Raw genomic sequence first — 27,663 nt, 5'->3', positions numbered from 1 at the left:
TTTGTGACTGCTTACTCGTCACAGTTACCTCTGCTTATTTGGCAGCTAACCTTCACAAGTCATTCTACACTCTGCCACCTGTGAACATGCTGGGTAGTAGTGCAGCTCTGCCCTAAGCCTAGGAGATACTGATATTGCAAACACCATCAAAATAGTTTTATTATTTTTAAAGATCCATTCTTGGGATGTAAGATAGGGTTAGTTTCTTACAATATCTAAAAAGATGAATCATGTAGGCAGTAGTAATCATTTTCATGAGCCTCCCATTCTAGTGGCTGTGGAGCTCATACCAATTAAGGATGGTAATGACATAGGGAGAGATTTCCTCGGCTGAACAAACTGACAATAAAATTTATTACAAATAAAATGGTGACAAACAAGAAGCAAGATGCCCCTGCTGTGTCCAACAGGTCTTCATTTCCCCATTCCTCATCCTACTGTTCTGCATACACACAAATTCACATACAAAGACAAATAGTAAAGTTCATAGGGACACAATATACACACAGGTGATATATATACTAAATACACATACCTGCTCATGGGTTTTACTCAGCTACATTCATACAGGGCATATACACCCAGAGACATTCAAGCATTATATATACACATATACCTCCCATATTAATACACACAAAATTAAACTTTGCTGTGAAGCAGGAAGTGTTGCTACACACACACACACAACATGCCTGGCACAAACCCACAAAAAGCAAGGCATTGAAAAGCTAAGGCACCTACCTATACATACCCTCTAATCCTTCCACAGTCACACACTTTATCATTATCACAACTGCTGTTCACCCTACCTCCATTTACTCTTTCGTACACACCCCTTTACAACATTATATTTCCCCCTAAAATTAGCAGCTGTGGTTGTTTGATATAATAGTTTTGTTGGGTGAGGGTAGTTTGGTAAAGGGTTGTTTGCAGAAAGACACAAAATGTGTGGTGAAAAGCAAGCATCCTTATAGAGGCAAAGTCAAGTTTGCAACATGTGGTCTGACATATGGTAGGTGTGATAATGGTAAAGTGTGTGTTTGTGCCTGAAGAAGGACTTAGCTTTTCATTTCCTTGCTTTTGTGGATTTACATTAGGCATGGTGTGTGAGTAACAACCCTAACTGCTTCACAACACAGCTTATGTATTAATTTCCTACATTTTTAATCATTAACTGGAGGTAGGCATTGGATGCAAGGAGCCCCTGTGGGAGCAGAAGTACATCAGAAGAATATTTTATTTAACTGCAGCTATGCCTGGACCTTTCTCTGTTGCAGAATGAAGTCTGACAGAAAAGCCTAGTTCCTGCTTGAAGAGGTTTAATATGCACCTGGTCCCCATCAACTAATCATCCAGTGCACTTACTCCTCCCTCCTCCATCAGTCATGCTTGCCTGCTCAGCTCCTGTCTTAGATGTATCTCCCCCCACACCCAATCATCCATAAACTCTATGTGTACTTTGCCCCCAATCAAATTTGTGTGCACAGTGCATGCACCCTCAGTCATAACATGAATGGCTAAAAGCGACCTTAAAGTGATTAAAAACCTCTCATAACCTAACAGCTACTCCTTGGACAAGATTCACACCAATCTAATCTACTTCTCTAGAGAGCTTTGAGTAACCATACTTTAAGAGAAGATATAGGTCAGTAACAGAGAATAGGATGCTTGAGGAAAACTTTCACCCTGAAGCTGAATTCAGAGGCATTCTATTAAAAAAGTATTAACAAAACAAAACAACCCTACATGGAGAATTTAAATGGTCTGAAAAACTAAGCCAGTGTGACGTTTACACTGATTGGACTCTTTTTTATTTTTTTTAAAAGTAGAAGTACTTATGTTCCATTTTAAGCTATCAGACATTTCCATTATATTGTCACACATAAACAGTTGTATCCATGTCAGATATTGACACAACTTTTACACTCTGTAGCACTGGTTAGTAATTTCTTCTCTGATATCACCTGTGGCGATTGCTTCAGCTGCCCTTTCACTGTTGGCAGTCTCTGTCCTGTGCTCACCAAACCAGAATAAACTCCTTCCCTTTTAGTTTAAAGAGATGTCTAAAATTTTCATTCTTCAAGGCAGAGTCTAAACCTCACACCTTTCACCCAGGGCTTACACAGAGTTATTTTACCACCACTGGGCTTTCAAAGCTCTTTGGTGGAGGGAGACCTACAAACACCTCCTGGTCTCTACAAGTAGCTAGATCTCTTGCTTTCCCCTCTCCACCCTATCCCTTTCTAACCCCAAACACCCTGCCTTCCCTGAAGTACTTTCCTCAGCCCCTTGGCTATCCTTTTAGGCATTTTCAATAATCATCCCCAGGTACTTTAGTCACAAATACCCAGCGACATGTCCTACCCCCATACCACCAAGGACCTGGTTCTTATATCCTGGCTGCTTTCCTCCCAGCAGGCCTTGCTCTTCTTGCAGTCCCCAGAGTTCCTCTGAATTACAAGCCCTAGACTCCTTCTATTCTGGGCAGAAAATACTAATAGGAATGTGTTGGACCTGTGCCAACCCTTAAAGGGCCAGCATACTATATTACCCAGACAAAGAAACCACATGCAGACATGCACATATACAGATTTCACCTATTTGCATACCCCTACAGTTTCATATATGCAATAAAATGTGTGGTCATACAGACACACATAATTTCAAACAAAAATAGCACATTTATTCACAGAAACACGTAATCATTTAGGCATACAATAATACACATTTTCAATATTATCCAGAGAAAGAGCCTTGCTCATAAATATACATTGTCTCACATATAAAAGCACACACACACACACACAGAATATACAGTCTCTCACACAAGACATACTGTCAGTCACTGCAACATACAATAACACATATACACTGTTATAGTAAGAGACAATTACATAAATGCCTAATGAGAGATACATGCTTGTGTGATTTTGTGTAGCTGTTCGAGTTGTCTTGTGAGTGAAAAAATAAAAATCACTAAGAATCTCATGCCCATAGCACAAAACAGATATGCAAATACACAGGGAAAGACTCATCTCATTTTCAGCCGTGTAAATCCAGAGTAACTCCATTCAGGTGAGTGGTGTTTCTTTGGAATGAAATTTGTAATTTAGATTAGAATATATCTCTTGCTATTTCTCTCACACACAAAGTCACACAGAGGCCACGTCAATAATATTTTATTGACAAGTGTTGTCAAAGTTTACAGGAAACATAATCCTCAGGGATCTCAGGTAAGTACAACCTGCTCAGAACAGGGCTTCCCACTGTATTTGGGGTTTCATCTTCTGTGTCCATTTATCATTAGTGTCTATTTCTGCTCTGGTGGTAGGTTGCTATAGGGTGCTACGCCCTGCCTGCTGTCTCTTTCCTTTCTCCCAGGGGTTGGCATAGTTTTTTCCCTATTTTTTTAATTAAAAAAATCTTGGATCATTTGTGATCATTTTAATACCTCCTACATATTGCAGACACAGATTCAGAAGGATTAAAAATCGCCACTCTTTTCTCTTGTCAAATTGTTTGCACCGGTGTGTGCATACACACATACACCAATGCAGTCTCTCTTTCTCTCCCAGCCACAGGCACAGAGTGACACAACCCCAGACAAAAGGCACACTGTGGCCCTCCACCGTGACCACAGAAACGGGCTCACGTGCAACCCAGGCAGCAGGGGCATGCGCCGGGGCTTCCCGTGCACACACACAGAGCGCTGCTGCGTGCAGCAGGCACAACACACCCTGATTTTGAGTCCGTGGCTCCCCAGGCGCGTGGACACACGCAATCCCACACATCCGCTTCCAGAGGGACACACGTGCAGTTAAAGATAGACACACGGAGCGAGGCGCGCGCGCGCACACACACATACACAGTCTCTCGCCCTCCCTGTCTCCCGCACACGCCCTTCCGCTCCCTTCTCCCCTCCCAGCTCCCGAGCCCCTCAAGGCTCAATGTCAGGCCAAGGGAAGCGGGCGGGCAGAGCGCGGTGCGGCGTTGCCGCCAGCAGAGGGCAGGCGAAGGGAGCGGTGCGAGCGCCGCGGCTCCCCGGCGTGTCAGTGCCGGCTGGGCTCGCAATGCCAGGAGCAGCAGAGGGGCTGAGCTGCTGAAGGGCACCGGCGGCGGCGGCAGGGAGGGAGGCGGCCGGCCGGCCCGCTGGCTGCGCTGCCCCGGACTCCCAGTGCCGCAGGAGCCCGGGCCAGGCTGGAGAGCGCTCCCCCCCCAGCATGGAGGCGGGCAAGCCGAGCTCCTCGCCCGGCAGCCGGGACGATGGCAGCAGCAGCGTCAACGCCTTGCAGGCGAAGCCGGCGCTGGGCAGCCCGGGCGGCGGGAAGGAGCACGGCAACTCGGTGTGCTTCAAAGTGGACGGCGGCAGCGGCTGCGAGGAGCCCGGGGTGGGCTTGGAGGAGGCCGAGGGCTCCGGGCGGCAGTATGGCTTCATGCAGCGCCAGTTCACCTCCATGCTGCAGCCCGGGGTCAACAAATTCTCCCTCCGCATGTTCGGCAGCCAGAAGGCAGTGGAGAAAGAGCAGGAAAGGGTTAAAACTGCGGGGTTCTGGATCATACACCCCTACAGCGACTTCAGGTGAGTCCGGGCTCCCCGGGGAGAGACCCGCCCAGCTGCCCCGGGGCGAGGGCCGGCGGCTCCCAGGTGCCTTCTGCACTCAGGGACCCCCGCCCCTCCGCTTCAGCGTGGCGGCTTCCCTCGGAACAGGCAGCGCAGGGACAAACTTCGGCAAATAAAGTGCAGCCAGGCGTGCAGAGCGCGCCCCGGGGCGCGCCCGTCCCCCATGGTGCGCACCCTGCAGCGTGTCTAATGGCCGTGCGCTGGGAGGAAGGACGTCGCGGGGCGGTGGAAAGGAGCTGCCTGGGGGCGGGCGGCGTGGTCCCGGGTGTGGAGTGTGGCTCTGGGTGTGTGCCCACCACGCGCGCGCCTCCGGATAGCCTGGGGCGGCATCTGGCGCCTCTTGTCTTCGGGCGCCGCAGGAACCCAGGGCCCTGGCCAGCAAGGAAGCCCCGCCAGGCTGTGCAAGGGCAGGACCTGAAACCTAGCGCTGGGTTCCGAGTCCCCGACGGGGGAGGGGAGGAGAAGTGGTTCCAAAAACGCCCGACGACCTTGGCTACGAGTCTGTGATTACAACTTTGGGGGGTGGGGGTGTCTCTTCCGGTCCCAGATCTATGTCATACAGCTTCACGGGGAGAAGAAGGAGACAGGCCAGGTAGAGAGGCAAAGCTCAAGACGAGAGTTGGTGCGAAAACAGTCAAGCCGGAGGGTACTTTTTGCCAGTCGGTGCATTGTGTGAAGGTTGCAAACACTTGAGACAGACATCCCTTGTCACGTTATTTTAGTGTGAGAACTCGCTGTTCGAGCTTCGCCATTTGATGCTGAACGCACGGCGTGAGCTGTTCAGAAATAGTTAAAGGTTATATATCCACGTGAATAAAATGCATGGACTTGAACAAGGACTAGGTGGACTGAGGGGGAATGGAGGTTTGCTTAATGACAGAAAGAGGTTTGTTCCTATTTAATTTACCTGGAGCTTGAAAGTCATCTAGAGAGCGCTCCCACTTTGAGCTATAACGTTATGTACTGGGGAGAAGGAAAACAGGTAGAATTTCTACCCGGTCCCTAAGTGGGAGCTAGCCGTGGTGCTGATTGTTATGGTTTCTGAAAATCCCGGGCCAATGCTAAGCATAACCTTGGAATCTGTGCCCTTGTGTTTCCTGGAATATGAAGTATGTCAGTGTCCATATATACGGTAGAAAATATAATTGTGCCCTTCTTAGCCTTTTAAATGCCCCAGAAAGGGCACAAAAGATGCTGAAGAAGCAGGCAATGTTAAGAATCGATGACCTTTTCAATTTAATCCATTAATAGTTGGTTTGAAAGCATTTCCAAATTTATGAGGTCTGTCAGGTAATATAAAGCTAAAACGGTTCTGTAGTATCCTCAGAGAGGGGAAAATGACCTTGCCCAAATCAGGAAAAGCTTATTTTGTTTCCCATAGTGTCACATTATTGTATTATGCCAGGAATATATTGGAGTTCATGCTTCAAAGAAATCACTTATTTATTTCTAATTTTTCAAATACTATACAAAAGTTGTTTAAGATTTAAGTATATTATAGACTTTAACTGCACATACATTTTCCCAGAAAATTAGAGTGCAATATGACTTTTTATAGTTAAAACGGTAAATGTAATATTCAGTTAGAATGTTAATGTCAAAATATTTTGATTGGCTATCAAACATAAAAATATACAATTAAAATAAAAATATATTTCAAAAAGGTACAACAATAAACATATAGGGAGAACCGTATTTATATTAAAATCAATTATTGTGAAGAATTAGTTGTTTTACTACTTTATAAAAATTGGTTGGATGCCTTTGTACAATTTATTAATCACAATTATAGTAGTACTTTCTGAAATAATAAATGTACTTAAAAGGGTTGATAGTGTAAGTACGCAGTTCATCAGTCTCTTCATATACATAGAATAGTGAGTGACTGTCATAGAAAGGGATACACCTGTTTAAATCAAATAGTTACACTGTTCTGTTAAAGAAAGAAGTAGGTTAAATAGTACGTTTTTCAAAAGAAATGAAAGAGAGATTCTTATTAAATCCTTGATTCCAAAGGGACTATTTTCAAAGTGATGTATCACTCAATGGGATGTACTAGAACCTTGCATTCAAGCCCAAGTAAAGGTCAGCACAGCTATGAGAGGAGCAGAGCAGTCACTAAATTGTGACTCTCAGAGTCACGCTTCAATCCTTGCTTTGTCCTTGATCCCTAGGGGAAGTAAGCTGCATTAGCTCTTTTCTTGGAATAGTCTTTTTTTCCTCTTCCCATGCTAGCTCAGCTGCACTGGCAGGTGCATGTGGAGAGGGGAGCTGGGAGTCAAGCTCCACCTATTCCCCACTTGTCCACCCACGCTCTTCCTGCCTAAGAAGGGAATGTAGCAGCCTGCACAGGGTCTGGTGATGTGGATAGCATGCACAGGCAATTAAGGAGGTTCATTATGCCCCCTTGTTTCCCTGCATGAGTGGGCAGCCAGGCTTACAGTTCAAACTAAAGTGAGTAATGGTGGCAGAGTCTCGAATTTTAGGCAAATGTAGAACATGAGTAACTTTACTCATGTGAGTATTCCCATTAAAATCAAGTGGACTACTCCTGTGATTAAAGTTATTCAGGAGTATACGTAGTTGCAGAATTGGACTCTTAAATGATATATACAGTAGAATAATATTTTATGTGGTATTAGTTTATGAATTAAATAGATTTCTGCCTTACAAGTGAAACATTTTATGCTGATAGACTCAGATGAAGTAGATGATAAGTATACTGATGGTAATCTAACACACAATAAGGACTGAATCTTCTAATTTTTTTTTCCAATGAGAGCAGATAGTGCTCCACCCTTGGCAGTACTGGGTCCAATATGTGCTTGAACTAGTTGTATTTTGCAAATAAATAAAGTGGGGGGAGAGAAATATTTTATTATGTCAAAAATTACATTTAATCATTCGTGCAGATTAGTTCCACAGCTTCTTTTTTTAAGTCCTAGTGGTGGTTCTAAGGGCAGGTTGATACAGTTTTTGTACCAGTATGACTGTTTCAGTTAGAGGTGTGATTTTTATTGGAATAGCTATATTGGTACAACTGCCTTAGTGTGAATGCAATTATACATGTAAAAAAGAGGCCATATACAGGTATAGCTTATTTCCCTTCCTATACAGAAATAGATATACCAATATATAGACCTTTATACTAATATAACTGCGTCTCCATTAGGATGATTGCATCACTTTAACTCTACAAACTGAAACAACTCTTGTGTGTAGACAAGGCCTAAGGGTATCTTGGACCCATACTTGCACTATGAATGCCTATTATACTAGCATTTTAATATGGTATATAAAATCATTTTCCTTTCATTCTGCTCCTACTTTAAGTGCCTCTTTACATTTGCATTTTGCTATCAAGATAATATTATAAAAAGTAAATATTTGACACCATCAGGCAGGAAAGACATTGAGTAATATAGCTCCTAAAAATAGTAAAATTATTACTGACTAATTCCATCACCAGTACAAAAGGCATAGAGGCTTTTTAAATGCCACTGTACAAAATAAATTTGGGCATCAAGTGTAAATTATAAAAACATAAGAATATCATGTTAACTATTTCAAATGTGGGCAATATCTGACGTGCCTTGCTGTAAGTTTGTGTTGTTGTTTTCCCCTGTTGCTGAAAATTTTAAGTGCATCAAACTTACTTGAAGCATTCTTTTTTGCTTTAGATAAAATATTGATAACATTTCCCCTTAAAAATACACTGTGGGTTTTTGTGTAAGATTATCTACTGTACAATATTTTGTTGTGTGGATGTCATAGCTTTTAAATTCCTTCTCTGACCTTTTTTTTTTTAAATGATATGAACAGTAGTGTGGAAAGCTCATTGCATAAGATGTAAAAAAAAATCAGTAATTTGATTCAGTTGCTAAAATTGTTGCTGTGTTTAGCACCATATTTTCTGGAAGCATTAGCTTGTCTATGCTGCAGAGAAGACTGTTCTCCATCAGATATGTATGCTTTTGGGGAAAGAAGTTCCATAAGTATTACGTAGTTTCCCCGTAAAGGGACCATTTGTTTCCGGTAGTCTCTTGCAAGAGAACAACTCCATCTTCTGGGGTTTAATGTCTAATTAGCAAACCATTATGTAAGCTCTGTACTAAATACATGTCAGAAACTCTGTAGAATGCCTCCATTTATCTCTTCACAATCTAGCGGTGATTATTGAATCTGTAACCCTGGATAAGATTTCCTTTTGACTGTGATAAACACACTGTTGTAACTCATACAATTGTTTTTGTTACAGGGTGTTTATTAAAATGCTGAGTGTCTTCTGTGGGATGTAGAGTGTGCTCAGATCCATTGAAATCAATGGGCCTGCTCACATGTGTAAGGGCTACCCATGTAAAAGAGAGTTGCAGTATTGGGCCCTTAATCTATCAAGCATGCTATGAAATAGAACACCGATAAAGAGATGTTCTCAATGACTCACTTATTTTTGTATATGTTTTAATCATTTGATCGCATGCTGATTATTGTATTTAATGATTAACCTTGAAGTAGTGTGACTTATTCATTATCCACTTCCTCTGTTAGGGATATTTTATATGCCTGATTTTCAATCAGGTGCTTGCCCCTAATTACTCAACCCTGCAACATTTAGGCACATCAGTAGTCCTATTAACTTTATTGGGACTGCTCATTTGTGTTAGGGTCTTATGGTCAAGCCCTATGAAATCTTTCTTTTATACATGACAGACTCACAAATCAGCTCACATCTGCATAGAATCTATGCAATTGTGCATATATTATATAATATCAGGCAGTATACATACAAAAGTGAATTAGGAAACAAAAAAGAAAAAACCTTAAGATTTAGAAGGGTGGATATTCTGCTTTACAAAAATGGCATTCAACTCTTGACAGTTTTAATTGTCAGAATCCCTGTGCTGAAATCTGCTATGTTAGGAGTGCAAATCCTCCTCCTCCTTTTATGATACCTGAAAAAGAAAAAAATAAAGCCAGTTCTAAAACTTCAGCAGAAAAGTTCAGGGTTTAGTGAATGGAAATGGGGTATGCCAGATTCAAAGCTTAAATACACCTAATATTAAACAATAGTGGTTTTTATTTATATTGCATCTACCCAGATCCACAAAGGTGCCTTAGTCCCAGTTTTGGCTCCACTGCAATTCACAGAACTCCTGCCAAACCCTGTACACACTCATTTGATGCCTAAGTTTTCAGAGTAAAAATTTCCTAGGTGCCTATGTTTCTGTCTCTGAGCATGTGCATTGTTGCCTCCCTCTGGGAATCCAGATACCTATTTCCCTCCTAAGTCCTAGAGCAATTCACGAACCCAGGGAAGATAAGCGTTCAGCCATGTAAATTGTGTATGGGGCCTGATCCTGTATGCATGTTCATAGGATGCCTACTGGATTGGATGCCATTCAAATCTGGCCATTGGAGATGGTGGTACCACCCACTTTATTATATGTTTTAGCCCAGTAGTTAGAGCACTCACAATGGGATGTGAGCAACCCAGGTTCAATTTCCCCCTCTTATTTTCTAAAACTAGTACGGCAATTCTTATGAACAAAACTTTTACAGAACATGAACTCTTCCTTTTGTGTGCATGAAAATGGAGAAATATAAGATAGTTTGAGTATAAAAAATGTCATTGACTTTTGCTTACTATATTCCCACAACTTTTGAACTTTTCACTGAGCTCATCCTACTACATTAGCTAACAGCTGACATGACAAAATTGCAGCCTTAACTCAATTCATGGAAGCATTTAATCAATATCAGGGAATACATCCTGGCAATAAGGTCTACTAAGCTTTGAAATAGTTTCCCAAGTGAAGTAGCAGATGCTCCATCATTTCAGACATTTCAAAGTAGATTGGACAAAGCAATAGGAAGTGTAATGTAGGGTCTAAAACTTTGTCTTCATGGAGGAGGAATGGACTAGATGACACAATAGGTGTTTTCCATCTCTGATTTCTATTATTTTAATTTTCATAATGCCTCACTAATGGCGGTCATTATATGACTTGTTTGTTTAATGCTCAATTATCCAACTTGACTAACTAAAGTTAGTCATCAATATTTATTTTAGACATCTAAATACCAGTTACAAATACTTTTGTTAAAATTTAAGTGCATCTATAGTATCCCAGTGGGATGAGGGACATGGTTTCTTGCCTCCTAGTCCTCTCACCATCATCAAGCAGAGCTGATCAGACATGCAATTGAAAGCATGCTTCCCTGACTAAGGTTACTGCAGCAGGCCCACACCCTCTGTACACCTTAATGCTCTGGGAAGGACTATGCCTTCATTTATTTAAATACATCATTTAATTTTACAGATATGTTATCCTTATGGCTGAAGATAGTTTAGCATTAAAATGCATGGTTTCAGCCCAAGTGCATTTCCAGTATTTCACTACAGTGTTGTACTCTAGTATAACAACACATTCATTACATTGCATCTCAGAATTAAAATATGCAATTTTCTTTAGCATTTTTTTCCTCATCTTTTTACAGGCAGGTCAGTATTTCTAATTTACAAACAAATTCTAAGAAAGTTAATTTAGATGCAGCAATATACCTAGCCACAATGGGAAACAGAACTCAATACACTTAGCAAAAAAATCCAAACTCATTTTTCAACCTATTTTCAGTTTAACTTAGAATTTTCCCATAAATTCTGTAGCACCCAAGGGAAGTGCACATCACTTCTTGTTCTTCATAGGAACTGTTCACCTTTTAGTATTCAGCTAGTCTCTGCACATTCTAAACAAATATACGTATGTGTACTGTGTTCACTTGTGCCTCTGGAACGTGGTGCTTCTTGGGCTTTTTTGAGTCTTTGCAATTTTGTGCATGGTGATTAATCGTATCATGGTAATTTTTCACCTTTGCTTCCTGTACTATTTGCTGATTTGTTTGGACTACAATGATATAAAGTTCTTGATTTAATTTTATTTTGAAACATATGTTGTGAGATCAGCATGATATTTGGAGTTGGACCAGAAGATATAAGTTGCATTAGCAATGGGAAAACTGTTCTTATGAGCTGCCAGTCACTGTATTTTGCAACCTTTTTGTTGGCCAATTATGTTAGGCAGCATTGGCATCCACTTCAGCAGAGCTCTGTCCTTGTTTGTCATTTTATAAAGGTATTTCTGGAGTGACCCATTTGGAGGAATTTGAAGTTAGTGTATTGTGTGGTGAATGCATGACACAGTGATTAGAGTACAGAACCGAGAGCCAAGGTTGTTGGGTTTATTCCCAGCTTCACCCATAACTTTGGCAAATGAAAATAACTTCTAATTTTGAATGTCTCGGTTTTGAGAGTCCAGTGTGAGACAGCTAGGTGTCTCAAGACACTCAGAAATAATACCTACTTACCTAAGAGGAATATTGAATATTGTGAGGCTTAATTAATGTTTGTAAAGTTATTTTGAGAGTCTCAGATGGAAGGCACAATATAAATGCAAAGTATTATTTTTATGAGAAAAATATAAATGTACGAACAGTAGTGAAAATTCACGTAATTTGCTGAAGTATGAATTTCTCAAGCAATGTGCTGTCTCCTTGTGCTTTCACCTGTATGTGCGAGAGCCCTACCTTTCTATCAACATGAAATTTTTAAGAGAGGACACTCTTAACCTAGTTTGTAACATTTAATTTTTTAACATTACAGTATTGTGCTTGTTAATTGCTTGAGAGGCCTTTAGCCATCTATTTCCTTGATTCCTTCCCAGAGGCTCGATTTAATTTTAAAAATTAGAGTATTAAGTTCTAATTATTGGAGGGCTCATTCTAGACATATAGCAAGGTATGTTAATAACCAAAAACTGTATCAGCTGGAGTCAGCGTCAGTGGTACTTCAAGGACACTGTCATTTTAGCTTTCACAAAAATTGTATGTGAATAGGGTGTTGGTAGTCAGGATCCAGAAATTCAAGCAAGTTGCATGATATTTTGAAATAGACCCTTTCCCCCTCAAACTCCTAATGTTACTGCTTTTGTTCATGGTGCAACTTACTACAAAGCAGGAATAGACTTGTTTTGGGAAAATGTTTATTTCATTTCCACAGAAATACTTTCCATCAGTCTGCAGAATAAAATAACTTAGGCCAAATTCTGGTCTCAGTTACACTGGTGAAATTCCCTCAGTGGGGTTGTAGCTGTGTAACTGAAAGCAGAATTTGGCCCTTATTGGCCCTTCCACTCTATGTTATATAGAAATCTTATACAATGAAGTATGTTTTTCAGTAAGTTGATATCCTAACAGATTTCAACACACTGCTGTGTCAAATCAACATATTTTCCAAATATGAAAAATATCACAAATAAGTGATACTTGTTATACCATGTAGCTTGTTTTGTCTTGAATAAGTAAATGCTGAAATAAGACAGGTTTCTTTGAATATGAGATTAGAAATGGTCAAAGCAGTAAAAGAGTTTAATTATAGACAATTGTCACCGTGCTTCTGTGGATCACAACTGAGAATACCGAATTCAGGACAAACTACTGAGAAATAGGGCAGATATACCCCCAAAACTGGAGGTTATTCTCCCATGAGATATACCAAACCAGCAACAAACGTAAACTTCTGTTTCACCACACTGGTGAAGTCACAACAGCAGTTTCCTTAGGCATTCCAGTTCTTGTATCACCAACAAAAACACTAGACTTAGAGATGAGTGGTTCTTTAAAACCAATTTCATCAAATAAAGGTTCTTCTGATCCCAAAGAACCAGCCACACACCCAGGTCAGTATACAATTCAGATCTTACCCCAAAATCATGCTGTTGCCAATCCTTTAAAATCTAAAATCTAAAGGTTTATTTATAAAAAGAAAGAAAGAAAAAGAAAGGTGAGAGTTAAAAATGGTTAAAGGAATCAAATACATATAATAATTGCAGAGTTCTTGGATCAGGCTTGTAGCAGTGATGGAATAAACTGCTGGCTTATGTCAAGTCTCTGGTTGCTTTCAAATCATTGGAAGGTCCTTGATTAGAATGCTCCCATTAGTATAAATCCATAGTCCAGAGGTTTGAGCAGGAAAGAGGCAAAATGGAGATGTTTCCAGTGCCTTTTATAGCTTCTCTCATGTGGAGGGAAACACATTGTTCTCACTGTGGAAAACTACAGCAACAAGATGGTGTTTGTAGTCACATGGGCAAGTCATGTGTCCATGCCTGATTCTGCTTAGTTATAGTAGAAACCATTACCTATACCTCAAATAGCATGTTCACAGGAAAGTCCATTCAGGGTCGATGGGCATCTTCCATTGTGAGTTAAAGGTTCTTTTGATGGCCCACTCAATTTGAATAGTCTCTCCAAGATGTGCTGGCTAATTACCTTGTGGGCGTTACCCCAGGAGCAAATATTTAGAAATACAGGGATAGAGCCAATACTCATAACTTCAAATACAAAAATGATGCTTGCATACAAATAGCATAATTATATTCAGCAAAGCATAACCTTTTCATAGACATGTTACTTGACCTTTGTACAAGATTTGTTGCAATTATATAACAGTGGTAGCAACAATGATCTACATGGTCATAGTTTATCAGATAACGTCACAATAATTATAGAGTTAAGTCTGATAGTGTTTGAATGAATCTGATTTTTGCAATTTTCTCCCTTTATCTATCAAAAGAGGAAAAATGGAAAGCAAGCATTGCAAATATTCTTTAACAATATGATACTAAATACCATGGACCAACTTCTGCTTTCAATTACACATGTACAACCTTATTGAAGGCAAACCAATTTAAAGAAAAATGTGGCTTGTTCCCTTTTGAGTGTTTTTTTTTCTTTTTTTTTAGTACAACTTTAGGCTCCAATCCTGCCAAAATGTATGCATACACTTAATTTAAAGCACGTGAATAGTTCCACAAGAGTTAAGCATGCCTGTGTTTGCAGGACTGGGGCATGAATCTCAAATCATGTACGTAATATACTGATAGAAGCAAATCTGTAGGTTATCACCATAGTAAAGAGTTTCTCAATCTTCGAGTAGTGACACTTTCTCTGGATTTCAGAGGCTTTTTCTCTCCCTCCTCCCAAACTAATAAAAATCCACAAAAGTGCCTCTCTACACTTGTATATCTGGATGATTTCAATGGAAATCAGGAGCCTAAATACTTTTGTGTATGGGGACCATAGACAAGTGACCTAAAGAAAGTTAGAGTAGTCTGAGTTGTGGGAAATATGAGGAGATTTTGCAGTAATAAACATAAAATCCTGCACCAAGGAGACAAAATAAACAGAACAGATACAAAATTTCAGTTCCCGGGAAGATAATGGAACAAATAATTAAGCAATCAGTTTCCAAACACCTAGAAGATAATAGTGATAAGTAACAGTGAGCATGGATTTTTCAAGAACAAATCATGTCAAACCAACCTAATAGCTTTCTTTGACAGAGTTACAAGCCTTGTGGATTAGGGGGAAGTGGTAGATGTGGTATATTTTGACTTTAGTAAGGCTTTTGATACTGTCTTGTATGACCTTTTCATAAACAAACTAGGAAAATACTAGATGGAGCTACTATAAAGTGGTGCATAAGTGATTGGAAAACCATTCCCAGAGAGTATTTATCAGTGGTTCACAGTCAAGCTGGAAGGGCATATCAAGTGAGGCCCTGCAGGGATTAGTTCTGGGTACTGTTCTGTTCAATATCTTCATCAATGATGTAGATAATGGCACTTATATACTTATAAAGTTTGTGGATGATACCAAGTAGGGAGGGGTTGCAAGTGCTTTGGAGGACAGGATTAAAGTTCAAAATGATCTGGACAAACTGGAGAAGTGGTCTGAAGTAAACAGGATGAAATTCAATAAGGATAAATGCAAAGTACTCCACTTAGGAAGGAACAATCAGTTCCACACATACAAAATGGGAAATGACTGCCTAGGAAGGGATACTGCAGAAAGGGATCTGGGGGGTCATAGTGGATCACAAGCTAAATACGAGTCAGCATTTTACACTGTTGCAAAGGAAAAAAAAGAAAAAGAAGCAAACCTCATTCTGGGATGTATTAGCAGGAGTGTTGTAAACAAGACATGAGAAATAATTCTTCTGTTGTACTCCACGCTGATATGGCCTCAAATGGAGTATTGTGTCCAGTTCTGGGTACCATATTTCAGGAAAGATGTGGACAAATTGGAGAAAGTCCCGAGAAGAACAACAAAAATGATTAAAAGGCCTAGAAAACATGACCTATGAGGGAAGATTGAAAAAAATTGGGCTTGTTTAGTATGGAGAAGAGAAGACTGAGAGGGGAACATGGTAACAGTTTTCAAGTACATAAAAGGTTGTTACAAGAAGGAGGGAGAAAAATTATTCTCCTTAACTTCTGAGGATAGGACAAGAAGCAATGGGCTTAAATTTCAGTAAGAGCAGTTTAGGTTGGACATTAGGCAAAACTTCTTAACGGTCAGGGTGATTAAGCACTGGAATAAATTGCCCAGGGAGGTTGTAGAATCTCCATCATTGGAGGTTTTTAAGAGCAGGCTAGACAATATTAGAAAATATTTTGTCCTGCCGTGGGTCCAGGGGACTGGATTAGATGACCTCTCGAGGTCCCTTCCAGTCCTGTGAATCTATGATTCTATGAAAATGGGGGAAAATAACCAAGTATGCACACCTGTCACATTAAAGCAAGAAATCTATAATGTGATTAAAATAACAGGGTAGTCTGCCACTTTAAGGGCCAGTTCTGGAAAGGAGCTCAGCAGGCAAGTACTGGGAATCATCCAACCCATCTGGATAGCATCAAGTGATTGGGGTAGATGATTCCCAGCTAGGCGATGTGCATATGGGGGAAGTTGGACCAGAAGATAGATGGGAGTACTCTGTCCTGTAGTTGTGGCAGAAGAGTAAAAGAGAGCCAGCAGACCATGTGGACATGTCTGGGCTGTGGGGAGTTCCTGACTGTTAAACTGTCCAAGGTCCTCATAATCTAGGTTGGGAACAGGACTATTACTTTATGGTGTTTTTTTGTTTGTTTGTGTTGACTAAACATGGCTCTAAGGTAAGGGCTATAGACTGAACTGGGTGTGGCTAACTTTTATGCCTGGGCTGGTGATCAGGCCCACCAGCCTACACACGTCTTTAATAAATCCAAGCAGTATAGTTGCTGCAAAGATCAAGGTTGGGAGTAGATAGGGAAGTGATCTTCCAGAGTATTTCTGTTTTAAGAAGGGGTGAAAAATGTGAAAAACTTTATGAGCCAGAGACTTATTAAACAATAGAGGTTGCATGTGTGGGATAATTCAGAGATAAATAACCTGATTTAGGAGCCTCCAAGACCAATATAGGATTTTAATTGTATGTATTCTCTCAGTGAATATCCAGTGGCTGTTTATCACTTTGTATTATAGGTGCTTAGTGGAGTTAGAAAAGTAACTTAGAGGTGTGTTCTACTGCCTTTTTTTATGGTTTAGTAATCTATTGTTCAAAAGTCTAAAAATGGTGGAGGTGGTGAGAACCTGTGTGTGTGTACATCTGAGGTGAGGGATAGATTTTTTTTTTACTGTAGCTATTCTAAGAACAGAATAAAATATTAAGAACAAAAGTTTAATGTACTAGAAGAGTCACGTCCCTTGGGCTCCTAAGTGATGTGGGACTTACACTCTCAAATCACTTAGGCCTTGGAAACAAGCACGGACTGGTGGGACCGCATAGTGCTGCAGGTCTGGGATGAATCACAGTGGCTGCGAAACTTCAGGATGCGTAAGGGCACTTTCCTTGAACTCTGTGACTTGCTGGCCCCTGCCCTGAAGCGCCAGGACACACGGATGCAAGCAGCCCTGAGTGTGCAGAAGCGAGTGGCCATACCCTCTGGAAACTTGCAACGCCAGACAGCTACCAGTCAGTAGCGAACCACTTTGGCGTGGGCAAATCTACCGTGGGGGTTGCTGTGATTCAAGTAGCCCACGCAATCGTTGAGCAACTGCTCTCAAAGGTAGTGACTCTGGGAAACGTCCAGGTCGTCATAGATGGATTCGCCGCGATGGGATTCCCAAACTGCGGTGGGGCTATAGATGGGACTCACATCCCTATCCTGGCACCAGCCCACCAGGCCAGCCAGTATATTAACCGAAAGGGCTACTTTTCAATGGTGCTGCAAGCACTGGTGGACCATAGGGGACGTTTTACCAACATCTTCGTCGGGTGGGCGGGCAAGGTTCATGACGCGCGTGTGTTCAGGAACTCTGGTCTGTTTAGACGCCTCCAGGCAGGAACTTTCTTCCCGGACGACAAAATAACGGTTGGGGATGTGCAGATGCCTACAGTGATCCTCGGGGACCCAGCCTACCCGCTAATGCCCTGGCTCATGAAGCCCTATACAGGCGCCTTGGACAGTGAGAAGGAACTCTTCAACTACCGGCTGAGCAAGTGCAGAATGGTGGTGGAGTGTGCTTTCGGACGTCTTAAGGGGAGGTGGTGGAGCTTACTGACTCGCTCGGGCCTTTTCCACCCTCCCGCCATTGCACGGGAAAGATCAATGTATGCTTGTTCTCTGTGGCCTCCAGCACGTGGCTGTTAAGCGAGGGTCGTTGTTATGCAACCTAATTTTAAACCATTAACAATAGTAACAATACACTAATTGCCCTACTTAGATGCAGCCTGTCCAGAACGACATCACCCTGAGGCGGGTCACTCGGAGTCAGAGAGAGCGGATGCTAAGGGAAGCCCTGCACAGACCAGGACCATATGCAGCAATGCTGGTGGAGGCGATGATTCCTCTCTACATTAGGATGTCCTGGCGCGGAAGAGTGTGCTTCTACGGAGCACCCAATAAGGCACCTCTCCCCAGGAACCTCCTGCGGAGGCTTTTCGAGCAGCTCTCTGAGAGCTTTGTTGAACTGTCCCAAGAGGATTATTGTTCAATCCCTATATGTGTGGACCTACTATTTATATAGTTTGACATTTAAAATTTTTTATATAGTATTTCTATTTTTTCTATACCTGTTTTTTAAAAAATAAATGTTTCCATGTTTATAGCACTTACCGCCTGATCCTTCCCCTGATTCTGAGTCCGGGTTAACGGGCGGGGACGGTTGGTAGGGGATCTCTGTGAGGGTGATGAAGAGATCCTGGCTGTCAGGGCAAGCGGTATTGTGTTCGCTGTCGCCTGCGCCGTCCTCCACAAACCCTTCCTCATCTTCCCCATCGGTGAACATCGCCGAGGAACTGTCCAGGTACACTATGCCATCCTCAGAGTCCACGGTCACTGGTGGGGCAGTGGAGAGCTCTGCATCGTTGCAGGTGCTGCGGAGCTCGCCCCGATGTCCAACCAGGACGTCAGATTCAAAGTGCCCAGACAGGAAAAGGAATTCAAATTTTCCCGGGTCGTTTCCTGTGTGGCTGGTCAGAGCATCCAAGCTCGGACTGCTGTCCAGAGCGTCAACAGAGTGGTGCAGTGTGGGATAGCTCCCGGAGCTACTAAGTTCGATTAGCATCCACACCTAGCCTAATTCGAGCTAGCCATGTCGAATTTAGTGCTACTCCACCTGTCGGGGTGGAGTACCAAATTCGAACTAAAGAGCCCTCTAGTTCGAATTAAATGGCTTCCTGGTGTGGACGGTTGAGCAGTTAGTTCGAATTAACGCTGCTAAATTCGACTTAAAGTCCTAGTGTAGACCAGGCCTTAGGTGACTTTTGATAATTTTACTCCATAGTCCCATGCATTGTCTGAAATGATACTTCAGAATAAATCTGAATCAGTTTCATATTCACTATTGCTTGGATTACATACTTGCACACGCTGTGTTTTCCAAGCTAACATTAACTTTTCAAAGAGTGTCTTTCTTTCAATAATCTGAATGGATTTTGTGTTTGTTGTTTAAGTTCTCTTTTTGGCACATTAGCATAACATTTAAGGCCCTTGGCTTCCCCCGTATTTTCCCTTACCTCCACCATTGTTGAATTGGTGTATTGATTATTGTTTGATTTCTTAGACCACAGTAGTCAATAAAGGTTCAGTCTCCTAAATGGCTACAGTAGCAGGAAGATTATTATCAATGTTATTAGAATGAGAGACACGAGGAGCACATGAGACACAATTGCAATTTACCATTAGTCTCTTTATTAACAAATCCACAGAGTGGATAAACAATATCACAGTAGAGCGACAGAGAGTGTACAAAGAGTTTAGCCCTACAGCTGTCATTACTCACCTCTCATGCAGTGGAACCACAGAGTGTCAGTAATCCTCCTCCTCATCTTCATGGTCCTAATCATGACCAGTAGGTGTCACCCTGGTGTGTTCCCAGGCACACAGGCTGAGATACAACTTTTATAATGGTACACTGATGCCCACTGAGGTTCATACATATTTATGAAGGTTTCACCCCTTTTCTTTATCTATACTTCTACACCCAATTAAATTTAGGGTGCCCCACTTTTCATAGGCTAACTTGTTAGTTCCCCTTACACTTATTAACATTTACATTATTCAGTTACCATAAAGACTTGTGGTTAGCATATTACTAATACCCTATGTCTGCAAAAATTCCCAGAATACTCTAACTGACTTTAACTGGTACATTACAGAACATAGCTCCTAAATACCAGCAGTATAAAACACTTAATGCAGCATTCTGTCTCATGACATCTTGTGATACAGGGTCATTGCTCTCTTGTGACAGCTTACAATCATTCTAGGGTCACTTACTGGGTAGTTGCTTTTGTCAAGTCTTTCCTTAGGCCTGGGGTCTATTTTGGTTAAGGTAAATATCTTACAGAGCTGAGGACTGTAGATTCTATTACAACATTAATTAATACTTATATTTACGATATAGAGGTGACATATAACTGATAACTTTGTAGCCAAGGATAAAATATATTATCTAATTGGATGTTCTAGTTAATATTGGGATTCAGCATAAATCCCAGACAGGCTGTTTGAATTGTTCATAACTGACAGTCTATATAGTATATGGACTAAAGCAAATTAACATTTCTTCTTTTAAAAACTTAAACCTATCTTTCTTAAGGAACATTAACATCTGACTAAAAATGTTTTCCCAAATCTCTCAAATAAAATCTCTTCTGCTGAAAGAAAGATCCATGTTCATTTAGTCAACTGAATTTAAAGTGAACCTGGCTGAAAAGTGAAAATAGACTTTAACTCAAGTGTTTTTTCAACCCAGTAAGTTAAGAGAAGGTTCCTTCTAGTTTATCAAAACAATAATAGTTTTAACTGTTAGAAATAATTTTCCATTTACTTTTCATGATTATATTTTCAGATCTTAAGTCTGTCATTGAAGCTTCTATGAGTGCTAATTCTAGCAGCTTATCAGTGGTTACAGCTATAGGCAACTTTACTTGCAGGCAAACACTTTCCTTTGTCACCCTTAACCCATACTTTGGGTGGATGATGTGAAGAGCAAGTACTGGTGCTGTGCAGTGTAATGTAAGAATAGGAAATATTTTGTCTGAACTCTCAAAGATCAGAAAGAATTTCTGTACTATGACACTTCAAAGTCGATAGTGGAGAATAAAACATTCAACCAAAATATAAATCTTGAGGGTGAAGTAGATTGTTAAATAATTCTCTTTATATTTTATTGGGTTTTGATTTTATATATATTGATAAATATTTATAGGTGGAGCATGTAGTTAATGTTGAACAAGTTTTCATTCTTGAGGATTCTTTTCAGATATTTAGAATTCTATCAATCTTCTGCCTTTCACCCTGAAAATTGGCATATTTCTTCTCAGCCGTAGAGTGATTTCTTTTCCATTAAGTGTAATTACACTTTTTTGTGTGACATTATTTTGAATAGTTCTGTTGTGTGAATGGGACAGGAGAGAAACAAAGTTTGTCAAGGACATAGCATGTAGGTTAGAAATGTGCCTTTCAGCGGTTCAGTTAACATCAGTTTTCATGTAGCCAAATTACAATGGTTTTAAAATGCATTTGGTGCATACATGCTTGTTATAACCTAGTGATCTGCTGACTTTCTATGAGAACTGATAATGCACACATATACAAGTTGAATGCAGATTTCCTTTTTATAAATAGATCTTGATGTTCTACTGCAAAGATACATATATTTATTTAAAAAAAATGTCATTTCCATTATTAACATGGACTGTGACTTGTGGCAATGTTGATGACAAAGGTATGTGTTGGAAAGAGGCAGAGCTCTGGAGGAGTTCTGCCTTGCAGTATTAGTTAATGTGAATATGCATATGAAATGAGGCATGAGCTCTAGCTTCCCTGGTTGCACACATTTTTCAGGATAGAGCGCTTTACTGCTTTCTAGCAAATAGTTGCACACTTATTAAAAATAGGCAGGGAAATTCCATTATTATTTGGTATTGAAGTAGCCTGCAAAGGACCTATTGAGGAATGGAGCTCCATTCCACTAGGCTCTGCACAGACACATGAAACACTGTTCCTGACTTGAAGAGCTTAGTCACTGAGCTTCAGACTGATGGACCATGTGGGATTTGTGCAGATCTACCTATGTGGAGCTCAGTGAAGCTTCAGAGCTTTTCTAAAGGAAAATGGAACAACAAAGGACTGTAATGAACAGCAAGAGCCTAAGGAGAAGGGACAAGGGTAATAGTAATATGTTTACATGGTTATACAGGCAAAAAAAAGGCACATCTTGATGGCACACCCTCATTTGGAAAGTCATCTTTTCTATAAATGAATAATTCAATAGATATCAGCTATACTTAATAACTGCGCAAGTTAGCTGACAAGTTTGGCTGATTCATTTTAGTCACCACAGCATAAGTAACCAGGCTGAAAGAAATCTAGATTGCACTTCAGACAGTAAATCACCTTTTTTTTTTAAGGTTGCTAACCATTATGATACAATCTCTAATTGCACATTATTTGCTATTTTCAGCACAGGATTCATTATTTCAATCAATGCATATGTTGGATGGTGAAAAAGGCAGTGTTGTATAAATGAGGTTGCGGTATGGAAGGAGAAGTGCATAGGGACTTCTGACTCATACAGTGTAGGGATGGATGATTTTTGTCTTGCTTTGAAAGATGAGGATAAAGTTAAATATTGAAGTGCTGTTAACCACTGAACATTGTCCATCCCACATACCGAAGGAGGCAGGATTGCTGCAGAAAATATAATATGTCATCATTTAATAAGATTGCATCATAATAGATACAATCAGGGGGCAGAGTTAAGATTGCTTACACAACCTTAACTTTGTCATTTCCTGTATGTTTTTGTGTATTATGCATAGTTTTAAGTATTCTTTACTGCCTTGCTATCAGAGAATGACGTAAAATAATATTTCTCTACAAAAAATTCCATCCCTTGAAAGCACAACAATGCTTTGTATATTCTAATGTGGTACTTGATTGAGGATATAATACCAATCATTGTCTGTAAAAGGTAAAATGAATAGATATGTTACCTTTACTTAAAGTTTGCAGGCGCAAACATAGGCATGGGAACTAGCAGTGTGGCAGGTGCTGCAGCATCCCCAGGTTTTACTGTGAAAAGTTTGCTGGTGCTGTCAGAACGAAGCTAGCATTATTTCGCAGTTCTTTAGAATCCCAGAGCTGTGTTGCACCCATGTGGTGTGAACGCGAATTGTGCTTTTTCACATTGCTTTTGAACACACATGATTTACAGTTTCATTAGCTGGCTTTCAGCATCCTGGCTATAAAAAGTGTTCCAGTGCCATTGGATGCAAAATCTGGTCACTATAACCCTATAATGCCCAGGGTTACAATAAAAAGTTTTTTGACCCTTCAATGATGCTTTTATTTGAATATCCTGGAGATGATAATACAGAAAGGATTACCTGAAAATTTGTTACATTACATTCTCTGTATTTATTGACACATTCAGAGTAACAGGGAACTCAGAGCAGAAGAGTCAGCCACATAAATAGAATCAACTAGGTAATCATGTAACTCGAAGTAACAGTATCATGCTTCTACTTACATTCATTCACATTCTACATCAGTATCACATTTCAGCCACATATGTATCTGTTAATAGGTAGGGACCACACCACACACAGCACTGGGTATATTTTGCCATCTAGACCTTTGTGGATTTTTTTAAACAATTATTAAATAATATAAACGTGTTGAATATATTTGTTTTCTGCAGTGTACTTTGCATGCAAAATATGAAAGTCTTCCTCATTTTTTAGGTTGTAACACCATTTTAGTGTGGTCTTGACTGTATACCTAGTTTTGCATACAACAGGCCCAGTTTTACCATGTGATAACAAAACACATGTTTACAGTTGTTGTCAATTCTGGGTAAATCTTACTTGTTGACTTAGATTCGTATGGAGTCCTTCTTCTAAATTATTGATTCAGAATCAGCCCAGGTTGTTAGCAACCAAAAGTTCATAGCTCTTTGGTGGCCTATATTAACATCTCTGTCTGTGAGAAAAATACACTGGAATGAACAACTTGGTGCATGTAACAAAAATTGTTGGCAGAGGCAGCAAAGATGGAAAGAGTGTTAATCTCACCAAAGTGGTGTTACTAGCACAGGGCTGAGGCATGTTGGTGATGACTCTGGGATAACTTCCACTGTCACTGCCTGTACAGTACCTGCTGTGAGGATACGCAGAGCACATGGACTTCTTCTTGTGGGCAGAAACTTTAATGATCACTAAAGCAGTAGTAGCGGTGAGTGTTTGCAGGAGGGGTAGTGAATGGGTTATAAAAAGCTATTCAAGAAAAATACTGAGTATTGGAATTCTGAAATGGAATGAGGGTGTACTAACACTGGCATACTATTAACCATGTTTTTGTTGAGTACAAGCGTTACTTAGAACTCCAAGTTTCTAAGACACAGGAGCATACTGAGTGCCTTAGGTTTGATTATCCGTGGAATTGCTCTTTACAGTGTGCTCTATTGGCAAGAATGATGGAAGGCTTTCCCCAACTTTAGCTTCCATTTCTTTCCTGAGTGTGGGTTCCTGCTATTTGTCCAATTCCTAATAGACTTTTAAAATTAGACACGACAAAATTCTTCATTAATGCATGTGTTCTAATGCAAGGAACTAGAGTATCTGCAGATGAAATATTTTTAGATGTATCTCTAAAACAGTTTTTGATGTTTGTAAATTGGCCATTCTAATTTGAGAGTAAGAATGCTTTTTACAAGTGATATACTGCAGAAGTTTTACTGATAATTAAGAAGTTAGCATACTGGCAATGTGTATTTTTAATTAAGGGTTGGTACTGTGTAGACTAGCTGTTAGAGGAGAGGAATAGGAGATTCATTGTTTCTATTCTAGGCTCTGTCACTGACTCACTGTATGATTTTGGGCAACTTATTTACTGTTTCTTTGCCTTAGTTCATTCATCAGTAAATTGGGTATAATACTTAACTATGTCTCTTTTCCAACCTATGAAGCTTAATCTGTTGTTTATGAAGTGCTCTGTGTTCTTTGGATGACAGATACTACACAAGAATTAATTACTGTTCCAAATACATTCATTTTTTGGAATATCTGAACAGTATGCTGTAGAAAATATGTAGAGCTGGATGAATTTTTCTGCAAATATTTAATTCAAATGTAAATATCAGTTTGACTATGCCATATTAATGCCCATTTTCTATTCACTTTCCATGAACATTCCTGTGTTGGTATTCCTAGCATTAATGTTTGTGTAGCATTCATACTAGAAAAAGGATGGGCCTGATCCAAAACCCATTGAAATGAATGGATAGACATTTGTTGACTTCAATGGGCTGTTTGTACTATTATGATTATTTAGCATCTCTAGAAGGAGGAAGTAGTGGGAAGGGACTCTAATTGCTTCAGTCTTGCCACTGTCCACATGTACATTTCTATGTCAGCAAATAGAAATTAATAGAGTAGAAATAAGGGGGAACAGAGAAATGTAAAACTCAAAAGGTGCAGTAAAATTCCTTCTCACTGTTATGAAAACCATTTCTTTCATCTTCCCTATATTTTTTTCAAGATGAAATGCAGAGACAAAGCAATTTTGATCAATACAGAAGGATAATGTAATACCAATAGTAATACCCTCAAAATAATCTGAATCCCAGAGCAGATGAAGAACAATGATATTTCACTGTGTGTGAGAGTGAGAGTGGGTACAGGGTAAAATATAACAATTACAAAATTTTAAAAGCAGAAAATTGCTACATTACATCTTCTGTCCCATTATGTTCCGACCAGCAGTTTCTGTTAAATCATAGTTATAAACCATAATTTTCCAGAACGAAGGAACTCATGGTTTATATTCACAGATATACCTCTAAGCCAAACCAATGGAAGCATTGCACAATAAATATATTTGTAGCTTTTAAGCAGAGTTTTCTGGGAAGATGATAGTGAATGCAATTTTTTCTGAGAAAAATGTAAATTTCACTTTAAATGCCTTTTCTCCAGAATGGTAAGAGGTACATTTCCTAGTAAGCAGGTGAGAGGCATACAGGAAAACCTTTTGGGGGGGGTGAGGGGTGGATGGAGGTAGTGCTTATTTAGAATGTGCAAAATATGGCTGTGATAGAACCCTGAATCTTCATGGAGTTCTAATTAAGTCAATGAAGACTGATCAGGCACAGAAGTCTGCACTCCTGAGATCACTGGCAGGATCTGGGCATGTGTGTATAATGATAACACACACATTCCAGGGATATGTAAGTTAAAGTTGTCTGGGAACATATCTAGCTTGCATTCTATTACTAAAAGCCAAAAATTACTACAAGTGCATGGCTATATATAAGGTATTCCAGAGAAAGACGGCACCTCTAATGAAAATCTAGTTCTGCAATTTGTATTTATCATAACACTTTTTAATAAAGATTTCAGATTACTGGTTTTTCTAGCAAAATTTGTTTTGTTCTACACAGAACATTGATTTCAGGTGTTGATCGTTCATGAAGCAAAAAATAAAAATTGTGCTTGAAGGAAAGAATGGCAGTTTGAATACGTATTCCAATTACCGTATGCTAGTGCTGTAATCAAGGGGCTTAATCAAATAGGAGACACAAGATTTTGTGTTGTAAAACCTGTGAAAATTTCCTAAAATTCCTCTCTTCTGCTATGGGCGTACAGCAAAGTCCTGGCTCATGTAATAAAAAGATATTAAATGAATAATTTATTCAACTGTTTTCTGGTTTTTTTAGTTAACTTTTTTCATTATTTTTCCAGTTTATACAACTGGCTAAACATGAATTTGTGACTATGAATTTCATGCAGTTTTTTCAAATAAAATGTGTACAAATGTTTTTGTTTTCCTCAGCTCTGATAATGAACTCAAAGTTTTGTAATTCAAGCTGCCAAAGAACCATGTGATCAGTTTCTGAGCACAGAAGGGAGAGGGTAAAAATGGATATTTCAATTTACACTCACCTAATGCCTGCTCACATGTAAGTGCTCTATATGTCCTCAGAGCCTTTTACTTAGTCACATAATGTATCCATCTTTTACCTGAAAGATCTTTCTGTGACCCAATGCTATAATGGCCCTACATTATAAATATTTAGGCCTCAAGAACTCTAATCCTAAAATTAGGGAGGATATTCCCATTGTATACATCTGAGATATTGCACCTGCTAAACCCTAACACAAGTCTTACATCCACAATATTCTGTTACTCTATAGAATTCACAGAAGTCAGATTGTAGGAAAATTCTGATTGCTGTGTAGCCTTAAGTCACACCAACCTGTGCCCAGTTGAGAGATGCAGCCTTTCTGCTTATTGGAGTTGTGAGCCCACTGACAACTTGTGTTAGATCAGCCTGGAAGTGTCTTAAAGAAGAAATCAAAGATTGAAAATAAACATCATCAAGGACATTGTGCCTTGCTGAAGTGCTTATTATTCCCCACGCTGCAAGACAGTGGAATACTGAAGGGAAAAACAAACCTGAGTAACTTCTTCCCCAAATATGTATGGCCCTTTCAGTTGGAATAAGCAGGGTCTCTGCAACAACTGAAATAAGTGACAATTGAAATTATTTTAAATAAAATTCAGTTTCCCCAAGGCTAGTTGAATATGGTAGAAAACAAAATGCTACCTAGAGCTCATATACTGCTTTGCAATGCAAAGCACTGTACAAACATTAAG

The 27,663-nt window shown here is 39.9% G+C and overlaps 1 protein-coding gene across 1 annotated transcript in view; it reads left to right on the top strand.

Moving 5' to 3' along the window:
• Nucleotides 1–4,228: 4,228 nt before the first annotated feature.
• HCN1 (hyperpolarization activated cyclic nucleotide gated potassium channel 1) overlaps nucleotides 4,229–27,663 on the top strand; it is a 290,597-nt gene continuing 267,162 nt past the window's right edge. Inside the window, exon 1 of the mRNA XM_045021684.1 lies at nucleotides 4,229–4,579. Within this exon, the coding sequence (XP_044877619.1) occupies nucleotides 4,434–4,579 (146 nt within the window). The 5' untranslated portion in view covers nucleotides 4,229–4,433. The remainder of the gene's footprint in view (nucleotides 4,580–27,663) is intronic.

Source organism: Mauremys mutica, chromosome 6, assembly GCF_020497125.1.
Source record: "Mauremys mutica isolate MM-2020 ecotype Southern chromosome 6, ASM2049712v1, whole genome shotgun sequence".
NCBI lineage: Eukaryota > Metazoa > Chordata > Testudines > Geoemydidae > Mauremys > Mauremys mutica.
Note: the sequence above shows the minus strand (reverse complement) of the source record. Positions and strands in the feature narration are given on the sequence as shown.